At 38.5% G+C, this 18,334-nt stretch overlaps 1 protein-coding gene across 2 annotated transcripts; it reads left to right on the top strand.

The window, feature by feature from the left end:
* Nucleotides 1-1,390: 1,390 nt before the first annotated feature.
* CA2 (carbonic anhydrase 2) lies at nt 1,391-17,335 on the top strand. Of its 2 annotated transcripts, XM_082721131.1 has the most exons (7): nt 1,391-1,867; nt 2,967-3,164; nt 11,009-11,127; nt 11,634-11,726; nt 12,831-12,893; nt 14,894-15,049; nt 16,521-17,335. In XM_082721131.1, exons 1-7 carry the CDS (start codon nt 1,834-1,836, stop codon nt 16,638-16,640), a joined length of 783 nt encoding a protein of 260 aa, XP_082577257.1. In that variant the 5' UTR covers nt 1,391-1,833; the 3' UTR covers nt 16,641-17,335. The 2 variants fall into 2 exon arrangements, with proteins under 2 accessions (XP_082577257.1, XP_082577258.1); XM_082721132.1 differs by lacking the exon at nt 11,009-11,127.
* The last annotated feature ends 999 nt before the right edge of the window (nt 17,336-18,334 follow it).

Raw genomic sequence — 18,334 nt, 5'->3', positions numbered from 1 at the left:
TCTTGGTACTTGTCAATTTTACATCACCAGGGCCTAGAGAAGAGGCTCATAGCAACTGCAAGGCCCTCTCCTTTTGAGTTAAATAATATCCTAAAATTGTGCAAAGAATCAGGATTATTTCACTGAACCCCATGAGAGTCCATGTAGTTAGAGAGCCATAAATAAAAAGTTTTTCGTAACTATTAACTACATTTTGTGATGGTCCTAGAAACCAAAATAGTTCATTGTTACTCTTGCCTAAAAATTCACTGTGATATCAACAAATAGAACTCCCTGCAAAACCAGAGGTATACACTTTTCTAGATTATTAGATTCTAGATTCTTAGATAAATCTAAACATGAATAATATTTGTTTCTCTCAAAGATCACAGAGATCCACAAGACAGAAAATCCTCCTCCCATTTTTGTGGCAAATTCCTTTGAAGGAAATGAATTCTGCCCCCCCCTCAACGTCCTGACTTATCTATTAGGTATAGTAAGGACAGTGCTTCAAGCCCACAACCCTTTTAGATGGCAATACAAATTTTTTCTTTTTAAGTCAGACCATTAAAAAAGAAATCAAAGAAAATATTGAAATACATAATGTTAAAATATTAATCTTCATTTCAATATAACCATAAATATACGTGTATATTTATGTGAAGATAAATATACGTGTATATTTATATTACGTGAAGAAGGGGACCCATTTTGCCTCAAAAAAAACCCCTCTCTCTCTCTTTTTAATTATTTCTTACGTATTTCAGATGCCAAGTTCCTTTTTCAGCTAGGGAAAGTTCCCACCTCTTCGCAAGAAATGCTTGCTTTTACCTAATTTCTCTGAGAAAAGAAATTTGCTTTAGAAGTTTTGGGGGACAAGTTTTAAATTAATATGTATTCAGCGAGGAAGTCTCTCCCCCAAAGTTAATTTTTTAAAGAGACGGAGGAAAGCGGGAGGAGATAAGCCCTTCTTCATACTCGACGCTGCCGGCCCTGACGATATCAAGGAAATGCAATCTCCCCTGCTCGCCTCTGTGGACGAAGGGCAGAAGAGACTCTCGCTCCTCTTGCTCGCTTTATTCCACGGCCGTCCAGCAGGGGGCGCGTGGCTTTCGGTACGCAAAGCTGCTCGCTCCCCAGAGCCTCAAGGACCGTATCCCTATTTGCCCCAAGGTCATAGCTCCTAACCTAGCTTGCCAGTCCCCGCCCGGGGACACCCGGCAGTAAACCCTCGGGGCTGGAGACCCTGGCGCCGGTGGGGTCAAGGGGGTGGGGCGGGAGGGCTCTGAGGCCGGGGATGCGATCACAATGCGGACGACGGATGAAAAGAACCAGGGGCCCGGGTCCCGAGCAGTCAGCACGGCCGCCAGACTCCGCACCCAGGAGGGGGATGGGGTGCTCCTAGACGCTTGCCAGCCCCAGTCCCATCCAGGAGCCCGGGAACCGCCGCCGCCGCCGCCGCCGCCGCCACCACGCGCGCCCAGAGCTTGGAGCCTCGTTGCCAGCCCAGGGACCCGGGGCCCGGGCCGCGGGCCGAGGGGAGCCGGGGGGCAGGAGAGGAGGTCCTAAGCCAGGCAGAGCGCCCGCCGAGAGGGCGTTCTCCCCGCCCCCGGTGCCTCGCCCGCCTGACCCGCCCCAAGCACTGGGAGATCACCTCCACCCGTCACCTCCTCCTCCCCTCATCCAGGTCCACCCGGGGCTCCCTCCCCCGGGCCGCCCCCGAAACGCGAAGTTGGCGGGAGCCTATAAAAGCCGGTGACGGCGCGACCCGCGGACACACGGTGCAGGCGCCCGAGGAGCAGCCGCCTCTAGAACGGCGCCAACTCCTGCCCTGCCTCGACCAGCCGCACGACCATGGCCCATCACTGGGGATACGGCAAGCACAACGGTGAGTGCAGCAGGAGGGCGGCGCGGCGGCGGCGGCGCCCGGGGCCCCAGGGTCGGCCCCGGCCCGGGCCCCGGCCCCGCAGCGCCCGCACCTGCTGTTTACCGCGGCTAGTCGGAGCACCCGAGGCAAGGTGTGCCCCCGAGCCTGCCCCGCCCGCTGCTCCCTGTCGCTGGGATGCCCCCGTTGCCGCAGCCCCCGGGGTCACTGTCGAGGAATCCCCGCGTCCAGCGGTGGCGCGTAGGGCGGGAGGGAGGAGGAGCGCAGCCTCAGCCTCGGGACTGGAGGACAGCTGCCCTCGGGTCCCGAGCGGAGACTATCCTAACCAGACCTAGGAGGAAGCGAGGAAGGGTTGAAACGGGAAAATTTTAGTTGTTGATTGCAGAAAAATTAGGGGACTCTCCCTTCCCCCTACACACTTCATTCTCAGCACCACCTGTGGCTAAGGCGCTCAGCACATACTGTCCTGGGGCGTTTTCATGGGCTGGTTTGAATCCATCGCGGTGATTTCTGAGTTTACCCATCATCTCTCATCTCTTAATGTTAGGGGGGTCATCAGGAACCCGGGTTTAAAAGCCAACCGACGCAAAATAAAGATGCGTCTGGAGCCCCTTGCGCACCTGGGGGTGGCGTGGGGGCTTCCCTGATCTTTACAAGAGAGGTGCCCGGGTCTGAGCAGTGACTCGGCCTTTACATTTAGTAGGAGGACTCCAGGGAGAAATCCCAACCGTCTCCAAGGTCTTAAATGAGCTTGAATATCCTAAATGCTAACCACAAGCCCTGCGGTAGTGTCTGCCCAATTTCAGTTGCGATTTCAGTAAAATGAGGGTAAAAATAGGTAATATTTATATGGCACTCTGTTTGTTTGATGACCTTTCGTGTATTGATTCCAGTTCTCACAACTTCTCCGATGCCGATGTTATGACCCCATAATACAAATGATGAAACTGAGGCACACATTGTTTTCCCAGAGGTATTCAGCTAAATGGGGCCACCAAAATTGCAACAAATCACATTGGCTCCAGAATTATTGCCCCTTTCTAGGGCTCTGGTTGTGCCCTTCCCCACACTGGGGGATTCACACATCTCTTCTGACCGCTAGGGCCCGAGCACTGGCATAAGGAGTTCCCCATTGCCAAGGGACAGCGCCAGTCTCCTGTTGACATCGACACCAAAGCAGCCATTCATGACCCTGCCCTGAAGGCTTTGTCTCCTTCTTATGAGCAAGCGGTTTCTCGCAGGATCATCAACAACGGTCACTCTTTCAACGTGGAATTCGATGACTCCCAGGACAAAGCAGGTCAGTGTTTAAAAAATAACATGTGCCTTTTACCCAGTACTTTCCCAGCTTAATGAGAGGAATCAGGAGCAGTGGCTTAATACTACAGTTTGTCTCAGTACTCAAAGATGCCACTTTGCTAATCTTTGTTAGGTCCCAGGCTCTGAGAAGTAGGCCAATTACTTTGAAGTGGCCCAGGGCTGTTGCTCCTCTATACAACTCCTGGTTTCTATGTAGGGCACCGAATAACTGTGATCTGCTTGTGATAAGTCACAGAAGGCAAGGTCGCTGCGATGTGATCAGCAAGGAGGAGATTTGCAAAAACTGAAATTTTTAAGATTCTTTCTAAAATATTTGCCTTCCAGAATGGATCCTATCCAATAAAAAGTGCCTCTTCAGTGCTCTCTCTTCAAGGCAGCAGACAGGGGAGTGATGAAAACCTCACTATTTAAAATAGTGAAAATTTTTTGAAACGTTGTATTTATGGGTCCAAATGTGCTAAGAGGAGGCAGTATTTTTTGGTATCCACCCAGAAATTCATTCCACAAATGAAGATGTTTTAGAGTGGGTGGGCCTTGGCCCACCTGGCCCATTGCTGACAAAACCAATTACTGTAATTTATCTGTAGCGGGGCTGTTTACAGGATGCCCATTGAATGCTTTTTTCTTATTTAGAAACAGGAGAACAATCCCATTCAGACATGGTAGCAGCTTTCTTTGCCCACTGGTTGGTTTAATTGCCAGTGCCCTATTTTCCTGAGTGCTTTCCTCTGAAGGTCGTTGCAAACACATGATGAGCGATGATGGTATGGGAGCAGGGAAAGCATGGGGCAAAAAGAGAACACAGAGAAACAGGGATGCATTCAATAATGCTGTCAAAATTTTGGAATAACGATGGATAGTACTAATATATAAGTGTGATTATAATCGCCATAGCCTAGTTGACCATTCTTTTTTGTTAGCTCTCTTGTATATTCCATCCAATTTGGAAAAAATCCCTTCTCCCCCTGCTTCAAACACTTTTTTGACACTTGGATTTCTGAAATAGTGATTCTGGAAGACAACTTGTTGGAGGGTGATGTGGAGATCACCTGAGAAATGTTTTCAACCTACCTGTGCCCTGGGTGCACCTCCCCTCAGTACACACACAAGCACACACACACACATTCTGGCATAGTATAATGAGTAATTAGACTTTGATTATTAGGTTTAATAGAGGATGTTTCCTGAAGACATTCCTTCAATCATTCTGCTATACTGCCTTCCCAAATAAGCCTCCCACTCCAAAGAAACAATGCTCAAATGATTAGGCTAAATATGAGGGAAACAAATTTCTTCCCTTCCTGTTAAAAATATTGTATACTTTGATTATAATAGGACAAGACCGTAGGTCTTGGTGGTATTATACATACAGAAAGGATGCTATAAAAGTTCATGTTTAGTTATTCAAAGACCAAAAAAAGTGAGCTTTTTTATTTTATTTTTAATTTTTTTTAAAGTGAGCTATTTTAGTCTGTACCTATCAACTTCTACAAAAAGAGATGCAATGAATGTATGTTTCAGTGTTATCAGTGAGATCATCGTTTTCAATGAGAGTCAAGTCTACCAGTATATACCTCCTTTGGTGCAACATAGACATTGGATACTTTTTTTGGAGCAATGAGGAAACAAATGTCTAACAAATAGAACCAGATGAGATAATTCCCTGTATTCCTTACAAATCTGGTCATGAAGTAATTGCTCCAGTAGTATATCATTACTGGAAAATGGATTTCAGCATTTAGAATAGCAACTATGAGCATGGAATGGGGTCAGATAGCCATGGGCTCAAGTTCCATCTCTGCCACTAACCAGCTCAGTGGCCCTGGGAACAACAGCAACTTAATCTCTCTAATTTTTAGTTTCCTTAACTGTAAAGTTGGAGTAAGAGTAGTTTCTACCACGGAGGAAGTATTAAATGGGACAGTAGATATGAAGCACCTAGCCCAGCACTTGGCACGTAATAATTCCACAGTAAGTGACCACTGCTGTTTCCATGTCTTCATACCATTTGACTGCTTTTATTAGGCAATTGTTGTAGGGATTGCACCTGTGATAAGATTTCTGAAGAAAGTTTCTAATGAGCTGTAAGATTACCTGCCATCACTTAATGGGTTTTAAACATTTTATTTTTATATGTTCCTGGACATCCCATTTATCATATTAAAGTATATACTTATTTTATATGAGATGTTATATAGTTACATATTTTAGCATGGATATGTCGAGTCCTGATGGATTTCTACACAAGCAGTAACTGATTAGAGTTAGCCCCACTTTTCTAAGTACTTCTCCTGGTGAGTAACACATATATTATTAAAGCCATGTTTAGATTGTGAAGAAAGTGTTTCCAATGGGGTCTCAAACCCATGTCTTTAGAGACACACGTGTTCTTCACTCAGTTCTTATAAAAAAGCCAACCACCACCACAAGAAAACCCTGCCTAACGCCAACTGAATGCAAGATCAGCTAGGTACCATGAAGGCAGGATTGAGGCCTGGTCTCTTTCTTGTATCCCTTGAACTCATGCTGGGCAAGCCTCAGGTGGAAAGGCAGAGAAATAACAGATGCTGACCATGACTTTGGCAAGTCCAAGAAGGACATATGTTGTTCCATTCCAAGGAACAATAGAAACATGAAAGAGACTTAGGAGTCATCCTGTGTAAGTCAGGAAAGACTTTACAGGGTGAATAAAACTTGTGAGGCTTGAAGGATTTTGGTGTCTTGGAGGAGACTCCAGGCCAGGAAAAGTAGGAAAGACCCTGCGATTTGAAATTGTGCAGTATTTACTCTGACAGATGAAGAAGAGTTAATGTTAGAATGACCTGCTCTCCTTTATGTATGAAAGATCCCTTTGTAACTTTGCCCAAACCTCTTCAACATTGTCAGTTGTTCTGGTTAAACAAGGAAGCGTTTTTTTTTTTTTTTTTTTTCCTATATTAAAATGTTGGCATTAAGGAAAAACACATCTATAGAATAAAGCAAACAATCATACCATGCCGAGAAACGCCCTTTTGACTTTTTTTTTTTTTTAAAGAATCCTAGACTCTCAAGTTAGAACAAATGATGAGATATACCATTCAAATTCACTTAGACATGAGGAAACCGAATGCTAAGGAATTTAAATGCCCATCACTTAAAAATAGAAGTTGAATAAGAATCTTTGAATGATAACCAGAGTTAATATTTAATGTGTACATACCATGGTTTTAAAAATTGATATGCTTTTCTATACACTGAAGTCTAAAAATAATTTCTTCATTTTGGTCACTCGATATTTTAGGTCGACAACTTAACATCTTTTTTTGTTAGGAGTTATTTTTATGGCATTAACATTTTTAGATGTCTTTTATGTCTTGTTTTCTACATTGATAGTGCTTCAGTTCATTTTAATTGATTTATTTTTATTTTTAGTGTGGTTTCAGCCTTCTAGGATTTCTCATAGATTTAAGTTTTCAAATACATCCTAAATATTATCTTAGACTTGAACTTAAGTGCTAAGTTATCAGGAAATGAGCTGGTTGTGTTTATTAGTATATTTGAGCTTGAGATAATTCTTTTTAAGTGTGGAGTTAATAAAAAAAATTGCGGGGTTAATAGGCTTTAACTGGAAGTCCTCATCAATCTTCTAAATTCTTTTAAAAATAAACCACCTTTAATAAATGAAAAGTTGCTAATCCTGTTAGGCTTTCAAAAAAATTATTAAAAAATAACTCTCTCTGCTTGAGCTCTTTTATTACTAGCTTTATCTGGGAGAAAAAAGTACTAGTCAAATTATTAACTTCTGCTAACTCATTAAGTTTTAGGGAAGAGTTTAAAACTCTCCTGCTTTATTACAATATTAGATGCAAATATTGAAAAACCAATGCCTGAAATTATTGAGCCAGTCTATATACAACTCTCATATCATTTCTGTTCTTCAGAAATGGAAATATTTTTATCTGTTTATATTATTTCAAGAAAAAAGGAAGGAAACAGTTTACAGACCACTGTCTGTATGACATAATAGAGCTTCATACATGAGTCTTCCTTGATTTTCAAGGACTTGCTTTTGAAACTTTAAAAATTATCCTTCCATGAATAATTTTAAGTTAAAAGGAAGCATAATAGCAACAAGTGAAAGGGTTTGTTGTGCATACTGTTAATGTTATAAGCAGAAACCTAAGTATTTATAAAACTGACCAAAGCATTCTCAGTTCTGTATTTAATTATGTTCATGTTAAAAGAGTTTCTTTTTTTATACTCTTCTATGATTTCCATATACCTGTAACTAAAAATTTCTGTTCTGTTGATTTTTAATTGTTGTTTACCGTAGAGAAAGTGACAGCTAAATATCTCACTATTTAAAAGAAATGGATTGTCGACATCTTGTCCTCATTCATTTTCTTGATTTTAGTATGTCAAACCTAGGATTATTGGCTACTGCTAAAAAAACAAAACAGCAATGTATGATTTTAATAATTTTAAAAGTATTCAAAAAAGAAGATTGTTTACCTGCTGGGAAATACTGCAGTTTTAGTAGACTTAGTCCTTTACTTCATTAATAAGAAATCCCTCAAATTTGAATTTTAAACTAAAGATTATTGAAAATGGGCTTATCTGTATATTGGATTTAAGAGAGATTATCAATATTCATTAAGATCTTTAGCTGGTTATTTGGATACATCATACGTTAAATAATAATAAAGTGGGAAGAAAAAATTTTTAAATGTAAATTTTTCAGTTTTTAATATGCGTAGAGAGTCTTATTACTGGAGTGATGTCTTAATTTTCACAAATAACAGAATTTACATAACTTCCCTAAGTAATATGTATAGGAAGACAGATTATAATATAATTAGTACTTATTTTCTGTGTTATGTATGCAGTAAGTATAACTGACGGGAGATCATCGAAATTAAAATTAGCTGGTGTTGAGATTTGGATTTAAATTAAGTTTTGGGAATCTTGAAAAAGATATCCTGGTGGAAAACCCCATTTATATCTCTCCCATCCCTGTGGAACACATTTCTATGATACAATAAATTATTGACTCTTCAGGGCCCCACCAGCAGGGCTGGATTTTAAAGAGGAAAAACAGAGTCTGCAGTTTCTATTACCTTTTCAAATTACTTTTGCATCAGAAAAACAGACTTCATTTTAAACTGGAACAGTTTAGAAATGGCAAGTAGCAATCCAAATAAGTAAATAAATAAGTAGATCTGAAAAAATGCAAACTCCATATCTCTCAACCAAATATCTTTTTCATTTCGCAAATATATATATATATATATATATATATATATATATATATATATGCTACCTTTATTGGGGTTTGTGATGATTTATTATTATAAAGATGTTTTCAGGGGGACTTCATTGACAAAACTCCATGCTAAGAATTTGCTGAGAAATAACTAACTAGCTGAAGAAGACAAGAAATGCTTCTTTTTGTAGCAATTAAATTTTAAGAATTTAATAATCTCTCCTAGGTATGATGGGCTTCTAATCTACATAGCAACATAGTTTTATTTTAACAAGAGCTAAAGCCGGTGTCTGGTAATAATAGATTAGCACTGAGTAAGTTTAATCATTGAACCTAGAGCATTCTTTTTTAATTAACAAAGCTTATTTAAGAAAAGCTCAAATACATTCTTGCCTAATTCTAAATATTCTCTGAAATAAATAAATTAGGCTGGAATCTTAAGGTCTTCAAGAGAGTGAATAAGAATAAGAAATAGCCAGTAAGCTTTATTATTTTTAAAATTTAAGATTCTGATATGATTCTTTGTAAGGGAAAGGAGATTCATTTAAAATGATAAGTTACACTGGTTACTCAATATGGTTTTATTTCATTTATTTTGCCACTTGATAGAATTAATGATGTTAGGATATCTGCTTTTTAGGATCAGCCAGTTAGTAGCTTTAAAGTAATGATAAAGGAATTGTTTCAGTACCAATTATTTCATAAATATATATTTTGTTTTTAGGTTATATCATTATGAAAAATGGGAATTTTCTCATTTTTGAAGAAGCCTAGGGGAGGGGGCAGATAAGGCTAAATCTTTCCTTACAAGATTATTAGATTAAAAAATTTTTTTAATAATAATTTGTTTTTAAGGTTCAAAAGATGTGATTTTATCAGAATATACCCAAATCGATATTTCTTAGAAGATCTATAACACCACTTCTGATTGGTTCTTTTTCTTTTATTTAATTCTTTCTTTTTTTCTCCTGGTGTATTGTAAGGCAGAGCTGGCAAAGAGAGATTGTATCAAGAGCTGTAGGAAAGGCCTAAATGTCTTCCAGCCAGCTCTATTTTTTCCTTTGGGTAAATGAATGGGTGTTGCTACTGTTTATGTGTATTTGGGTGAAGTTAAGCAAATTTGATTGTACAGACTTTGTTGCTTTGTTTTGCAAAGCCAAAGTAAGTTTGGGCTCACTGTTTTATAGATTTATAACCCAAAGCTATTAAAATATACTTATAAAAACAGATGGTAGAACTAAACTAATTGTAAAAGCTTTTAAATATATTGGTAAAATTTCATTAATACATATAACTTAAAAAAAAAAGATTATGGAGAGGATGGGGAAACTGATTTCATACTATATTAATTCTCTGTAACACACAAATCATTAATTATCTGCAAACAGACTGTGGCCTAAGAAGATGACATCTAGTCCCATTCTTACATCTTGTGTTCTTCTCTAACAAAGTCATATTAATACCAGAACAGTGGAATCGTTAGACTGTCATTAAAGTTAGAATTTTAAGGTTTTGGAGACAATAGAGTACTGCATATGTTAGATGATCAACAAACTCTTAGTGAAGTAATAAACAATTGAATGTATTACACTTTACAGATGAGGACATTAAAGGTCAGAAATGTTCAATAAAAATTTTTATTTATTTATTTATTTATTTATTTATTTATTTATTTATTTTCAATAAAAAATTTTAATGGGAGGGGCATGTGGGTGGCTCAGTCAGTTAGGAAACTGACTTTCGGTTTCAGCTCAGGTCATGATCTCAGGGTCCTGGGATCAAGTCAGTGGTTTGAGATTCTCTCTGCCTCTACCTTTCCCCCCAACTCATGCACCCACTCTCTCTTTCTAAATCAATCTCAAAAAAAATTTTTTTTAATGTACCAAGCTAGTTAATACCAGTGACAATCCAAATTCTGGAGAATTTGGAAGGCCAGGGCAAGGAGAATTGGATATTTTACTAAGATCAATAGAATGCTTATGGTTTCACAAATTCTGGAGGGTAAGAACTGGCCTCGGAGGTTAGTGAAGCAGGTAGTAGGACAGCCACTGGGCCATGTAGAGCAGGGGTTCCCACGCTGGTCAGTGTGGGCCACAGACCCGCACTGGCAAGCAGCTGCACGGGCACTTCCTCCGTGATTCACAGAGGACTTAATAATTCCACCTAAAATTTCCTCTTTCTCAACCAGCACCTCTGACTCCTAACCAAATCCAGAAGAGAAGTATCACTGTGCTCAGAAACCAGACGGGAAAAACATCCATCCTTCAAGCCAACACGAGTGAGGAGAGAAGCCAGCTGAAATGATTTTGTTCAGCACTATAGACTAAACTTGAGTCTGGACTTAATTTTCCCAGAGCGAAAATGTTGCTACAGGCATAAATTTAGAACTACAAAACAGGGTTAAATTAGACTGTAATATTTAATACTGTGTGTGTTTCATGTGCATATGTATGTGTATGTGTGTATACACATGATTGTGTGTATGTATATACATTCATATACATATAAACATTCACACACATATGCACATATATAATATACATATACATATATTTTATATATATATATATTTTAAATTTTAGTGCTGAAAGGAGGACCCCTCACTGGCACTTACAGATTGATTCAGTTTCACTTTCACTGGGGTTCATCTGATGGGCAAGGTTCTGAGCACACTGTGGATAAAAAGAAATATGCTGCAGAGGTAAGAGACGCTTTTTTGCTTTCCAGGGCAAGATGTAAATTGATATTCAGCTTTAATTTCAAAACCTTAATTTTGTAAATTCGACTCAATCTAAATGAACTTTTTTTTTTTTTTACAAAGGAACTTCATATTTGCTTCTTATAACTTTTATTTGTGATATTACAATGAATGCTGCAAAACATTCTCTACTACTTCCAAGGACATCATTAGCAAAAAATAAAATAAATTCAAATTGGAGGATCCCGTTTTAATATATATCTAGAAATAAGCTTTGTGTCTTCCCACAAGAACATGTAACTCTTTGTCTTGAAGTTGATGAAGTCATTTGCTGTTATGCCAAATTCTAAATAATTAGAATTAAAATGAAAGAAAAGTTTATTTTTTAAGTTCTCCACACGTTTACTTTTTTTAGTAACCTTTAGCTATGAGGAAAAAGATCACTGGATGAAACCTGTAGGATTTATTATGTGTCTCATTTATTGTGGTTTTGTCTCCCACTGCTTTAGCTTCACTTGGTTCACTGGAACACCAAATATGGGGATTTTGGAAAAGCTGTGCAGCAACCTGATGGACTGGCTGTTTTGGGTATTTTTTTGCAGGTTAGTTGATGGTCCAGTTCTTTTTTTCCCTGTTTTTTTAATTTTTAATTTTTATTTTTTATTTTTTTTATTTTAGAAAGATTAAGCAAACAGAACATTCAGAGTAAACAGGACATCCTCCAAAGAGCCTCGGAAATGCCTTTGGCTCCAAAATATTTTCAGGCACCTGTTTCCCCCCCGCAACCCCCCGCCTCCCCCCCCCCCCCCCACCCAGTAGCTAGTAGCAGTGGAGAAACAATCTGAGAAGTATTCATGAGGTGCTATTTATATAAAATGTGAAGGGTGTATACATGGGAAATGTGAAAGGAAAAAGAGGTATACTTCAGGTGACTACCGGTTTTTGTTTTAAAATTCGTCCCTAACTAGATAGTACTGTTTCATGATAGTCTGCTAAAGTAAGATCAGGTTTTGGAGGGCTCAAGGGCAGTGACCCAGTATTGGAGAATTTCAGGCAACAGTGGGACTTACAGGTTGAGCTGCCCTCCAGACAGTTATAAAGCAAGTGGAGATAGGTTTAGGTTGGAGATTCATGGAGCCTGACATCATATGTCAAGGTGGGAGCTACACATGAGTATGAAATCATCCAAGCAAAGCCTGAAGAGGGAGATGGTAAAGCTGCTGAGCATGCAGTCCCAAGAAACTGCAAAATGTAAGACATTTAAGGCAGTGGAAAGATGCTAATGAAATGGCTAAAAAGGAATACAAGAGTCAGGGGAAACTGCCGAAGTTGGAGGGCAGAGGGAAAGCCAAAGAAGGAGAGAATTTCAAAAAGGAGAGAAGTCAATAGTATAAAATCCTGCATAACGAAGGTAAGCACTGAACAGTGTTCTTTGTTTTGGCAGTTAGAGGTCACTGGTGATTTTTAGGGGGTATATTCAGGAGAACTATAGGGTGGGGTGGGGGGACAGAACTCGGAGGGAAGTTGTCCGTGGAAGTGGGGAAGTTCGTGGTGCCCGTGTCGTCAGAGTAAGATGGTTGAGTGGCACGTAGCAAGTGGGAGACTTTGGTGCACTACTTGGAAAAATTTTATGGTAGAGCTGCTCAAATCAACACTGATGTAGTACCAACAGGATTCCAGTACCTTCTATGTCGTGTCTTTCATAGATTGGTGATGCCAGACCAGGCCTACAAAAAGTCCTCGATGCCCTGGATTCCATAAAGACAAAGGTACAGTTGAATTTTTTGCCACCTCAATAGAGTACTTTCATATCCCATTGGTTTTAGGAAACTTTTTGGATCAAAATGAATAGTCTTGGTTTGACATGTGGTGTTTTAAAAGGAGTTAACAGAGGTGAGCCTGAAGAATAACCCATCCCATGTTTGAATTCTCTCTACAGCAGAGCCACGTTTAGGTCATTGAACATCTGCTACGTATGATCACCAAGGACAGCTCTGGCTTTATAAAGCTTATCCTCAAACTGAAGCCACATTTATCTTCTGAAAGGCTCCCTTATTACTCCTAGCTGACCCCTTTGGATTATGTGGAATAAACCTGATTTAAAATGCTTATTTAAAAAGATATATGTATCTTCATGTTCATTATTTACAATAACCAAGATCCAGAAATAGTCTAACTGTCCAAACTGGATGACTGGATAAAGAAATGGGCTATATATAATATAACTATTTATGTAACATATTATATATAAAATATAATAATATATAATAATATTGTTATATAATTATATATTATATACAGTATAATATGTAATAATATTATGATATAATAATATATATAATTATATATAATATATTATATATACACAATAGAATATTGTCCAGTCATCAAAAAAGAAGGAAATCTTGTCATTGATTACAATGTTGGTGGACCTTAAGGCCATTATGCTAAGTGACTTAAGTCAGACAGAAAAAGACAAATACCATATGATCTCACTTATATGTGGAATCTAAAAAACAGACAACAAAAACAAAAACACAAAAAAGTGAGCACTAGATACAGAAAACAGATTGGTGGTTATCAGAGGTGGGGGGAGGTAAGTGAAGGGGGTCAAAGGGTACAAAGTTCCAGTTAAGAAATAAGTAACTCAGGCACCTTGGTGGTTCAGTCAGTTAAGCTTCTACCTTCAGCTCAGGTCATGATCCTGGAGTCCTGGGATCAAGTCCCACGGTGGCTCCCCACCCTGTGGGGAGTTTGCTTCACTCTTTAACCCTCTTGTGCTTTCTCCCTCTCACTCTCTTTAAATAAATAAATAAAATCTTTTAAAATAATAATAAATAAATAAGTCATGGGGGATATAATGTACAGCATGGTGACTATTAATAATATTGCATTGCATATTAGAAAGTTGCTAAGAGTAGACTTTTTTTTTTAAGACCAGATTTTCGAAGTTCTCATCATAAGAGAAAAAAATTATTAGTAACTGGGCCGTAACTTAGTAACAGACTGTTATATGTTAACAAGTAGACTTATTGTGGTGATCATTTTACAATATACATAAATATCAAATGAATATGTTGGGCACCTTGAAGGTAATATAATATTATGTGTTAATTATACCCAGTAAAACAAAACAAAACAAAGTAAAAAACATGGTCCTTCTTTCTTTTGACCCCTTTCTCTAAGAGCATTTTACTTATCCTCAGGCTAGTTATCTTTAGTGCCCTTTAACTATTCCCATACAGCAATTTTCTCTCTTTGTAACAACCTTGTCACTGTACTTGTAGCTCTCTGCCTTGTACATCTAATGCTTTGAAAGTGTAGTGTCCAGAAAGGAAAGGGGTTCCTTAGTCCTGATCTGGTGATCAGATAGAATAGGAAGACAATTACCTCCTTATCAAAGATACTTTATTTTTGTTACTGAGGCCTAAAATTGCATTATTTCAGTGGCAGCAGTTTTGTTGTAAGTGCTGGATGTGATCAGTTAATAACAGTGGAAATTATAAGGGATGATTTGAGAGGACAAGATGAGAATTGGACATGAAAAAATTAGAGAGTAAGGCTCTCTTGCCCATATCTGCTCATCTCTATTTCCAAGTCAAATATCTCTCTTAATTTCTTTTTTACTTTGTTTTCTGGTCAACATGGGACCTCTTAAAAAAAAAAAAAAGTTTTGGCAACCAGAGGGGAATATCTGTTTCCTAATCTCCTGCCTTCCTCCCGCTCTGATCTTGTGGCATTTGTAACCGGTGTGTTTGCCTTGTTCCAGGGTAAGAGTGCTGACTTCACCAACTTTGACCCTCGTGGCCTCCTTCCTGGAAGTCTGGACTACTGGACCTACCCAGGCTCACTGACCACTCCTCCCCTTCTGGAATGCGTGACCTGGATCGTGCTCAAGGAGCCCATCAGCGTTAGCAGTGAGCAGGTTGGTTTTTTCAAGTGAGATCGAGCCCTTCGTCCAGGCAGAGGAGCGTGGCTTTTGGATTCGGACAGACCTGGGGTTGAATCCTCCTGCTCCTGCTTCTAGATGTGGAACTAGTGTCCATAACAGTGCTTAGCAGATAAACAGCATTCAAGAAGTATTTGCTGGGATTAGCCATAACTTTAGGGTAGCTTGTTTGCTCTCTATAACTGGATAATCATGAGGGTTAAGTGAAAAAGGTGTCTGTCACCTAATAAATTCCTTTATATAAGCTACAAGGAAATCGAGGCCCAGGACCATGAGATTTCACATTCAAGGTTCCATAGATATCAATGGTAACTCACAGGTAACAGCTCACTCACATGAGAGTTTACCCAGTTTTATTTCTTTTTTTTTTTTCCAATTTATTTTATTTTATTTTTTTAAATTTATTTTTATTTTTTATAAACATATAATGTATTTATATCCCCAGGGGTACAGGTCTGTGAATCGCCAGGTTTACACACTTCACAACACTCAGCATAGCACATACCCTTCCCAATGTCCATAACCCTACCACCCTCTCCCAACCCCCCTCCCCCCAGCAATCCTCAGTTTCCTTTGTGAGATTAAGAGTCACTTAAGGTTTGTCTCCTTCCCAATCACATCTTGTTTCATTTATTCTTCTCCTACCCCCTTAACCCCTGCCGCTCCACTTCCTCATTATTTCTATCAGAATACATTTCTGAATTCTGACAAAAGGAAAAGCCATCCCTTGGAGAAAATTATCTATCAAAACTCACTCCAAATTGCTCTAAAGCCCAGACCACAGATTCTTACCTTTTCCATAAAATATAGTTTATGAGGTTCAAGTTATTAATGTAGCTTCTGGGTCACCAATAGTCCCATAAACTGTCTCTATTCCCCCCACAGTTGAAATGTAGAAAACGGACAGTCCTCTGTAAGGTCCACAAGAACTTGGATCCTGGATAATTTAACTAATGTTAAATTCATTTATGTGTTTCTGTACATTAAAGCAGAGATGCGCACCAGTCACTTATCTCCTGGGGCTTTTGGATCCTGGACCACTTTATCCAGTAGTACAGATGCTGTAGTTTATCTTCCTGGGGCAGAAAGCAAAACTCTGTAATTTGGATCTAGAATTTTTATTATTATTTTACATCTCAGAAATGTTTTATAGACTTTTGATGATTGATTTTAAAATTAAGAGGGGATAAAAATAAGCCCACTGAAAATTTCCTTCTGAACGACACCAACAATCTTGTGTGTATTTTCCAGAAATTGACTTGTCACTAAAAGCATACATATATAATGTTTATGTGATTGTATATTTATTGGGAACCAAAGTGAACTTTGAATTTTGATACATACAAAGTATAGTGACTATTGGTGAATATGGGAGAATAAGCACATAAGTGAATACTATTGGGAAACTTGTATTTTAAAATCTTTTCTCTTGTATTTTGCCTTTTAGATGATGAAATTCCGTAAGCTTAATTTCAATAAGGAGGGCGAGCCTGAAGAACTGATGGTGGACAATTGGCGCCCAGCTCAGCCACTGCACAGCAGACAGATTAATGCGTCCTTCAAATAAGATGGCCCCAGAGCCCACATCCAGATAGTGGATATTCGGGATATTAGCTAAGCACAAATCTACCTTGGTGAATCGGACCTTGGCTGCTTTGCGTCTGGTTTTCTAGATCCTTATCTCTCACCTGTTGTCCTCATTAGTAAAATGTGAAGAACTTGACCAGTTGTCGTGCTTGACCGAATTGCTGTGACTGGTGCTTTGGTTCTGGTAATAGCCTTTCTGTAGGAGAGAATATAATATAAGGAATAAGAGAACAAAGCATCTTGACTTTGTTCGTAGCACATGGGGTGATGAGCACAGACAATTGTTCACAAAAATGCTAACTTTAAAACATAGGAAAGTAGAATGATTGAGTGCAAATCCATTCCATGAGATAAATTGAGCTGTGTAATGTAAATCAGGTGAAATAGTCATGATTCTATGTAATGTAAATCAGATGAAATAAATGTTTATGATTCCGAGTTACTATATTTAAGAAAAAAATTTTAAATTCTTATATATTTGTAGCAATGTTATCTGGAAAATGAATTATGTTGTAATTTAGTGACTTTTGAATTACAGAGATGTAAATGAAGTATTATCTGTAAAATTGTTAAAATTATAGTTGTAATACAGAGTATATTTCCATTCAAATAATATATCATAACTTAATAAATATTGTATTTTAGATATATTCTCTAATAAAATTTGGACTTCTATTTGGGCTTATTTTATTCTATGCTGGGTATTGGGTAATAATGGAAGAGCAAAATGTGTTCTTTTATAACTCCTATTAATACATTATTAACAATAAGCCATCATAATTGGGTACTCACAAATGTAGGAGTTTCCATTAAAGGAAAAACCTGAAGGTCATTGTACTAATTGCCAAGAGCTGTTTTAAGTGCTTTCTGAGCACTCATTCACGTGACCTTCATGAGAACCCTACAAGAATGAATCCTGCAAGAGAGAGAGGAACGGGTTAAACTAGAGCAACAAGCCAGAGAAAAGTGTATGCGCAGAATCAATATATATTCCTTGGAAATAAAACAAATAAAAGTCCATTTTATTTAAAGAAGAGAATTTAAGTGGTACCCACAAGTAAAAGAGTAATTCGAAGCTTAGAAAGATAAATTATACCCTTTACACATAGGAAGAAAAATGAATACATGAAATAAAAATCTCCCACTATTATGGCTGTTCTGGATTTAGCTGTGTGCCTGGACCATGGAATGAATTTTTGGCTGATGAGTTATTCTGGAAAGCCAAGTTTAACACATAACTCAAGTTCTACCCTTCATGGAATAAAACCTCTTTGGTATTGGAGATTTAAAAAAAAAGGAAAAAGAAAAAGTCTCTAAACTCAATACACTTAGGTGGCTCAGTTGGTTAAGCGATGGACTCTTGACTTCAGCTCAGTCATGATCTTAGGATCATGAAATCGAGTCCTGCATCAGGCTCTGTGTTGAGTGTGGAGCCTGCTTAAGAGTCTCTCTCTCCCCCTACCCTACTCACTTTCTCTCTCTCTCAAAACAAAACAAAGTAATCTAAGTTCATTTATACCCTTCACTTGCTTTACTAAAGAACTATGTTGAGTTTTCTGTAAGAGAAAGATCACAAGCTTTGGAGCTTGGTTTGTTTTGAATCCTAATCTTTTCAACCTCTCTGATCCTAGCCATAATCCCGGCCAGGATTGTGATAATTATATTATGTCATGT

The sequence above is a fragment of the Mustela nivalis genome (assembly GCF_964662115.1).
Source record: "Mustela nivalis genome assembly, chromosome: 2".
Classification (NCBI taxonomy): Eukaryota; Metazoa; Chordata; class Mammalia; order Carnivora; family Mustelidae; genus Mustela; species Mustela nivalis.
This window is presented reverse-complemented; position numbering and strand designations above follow the sequence as displayed.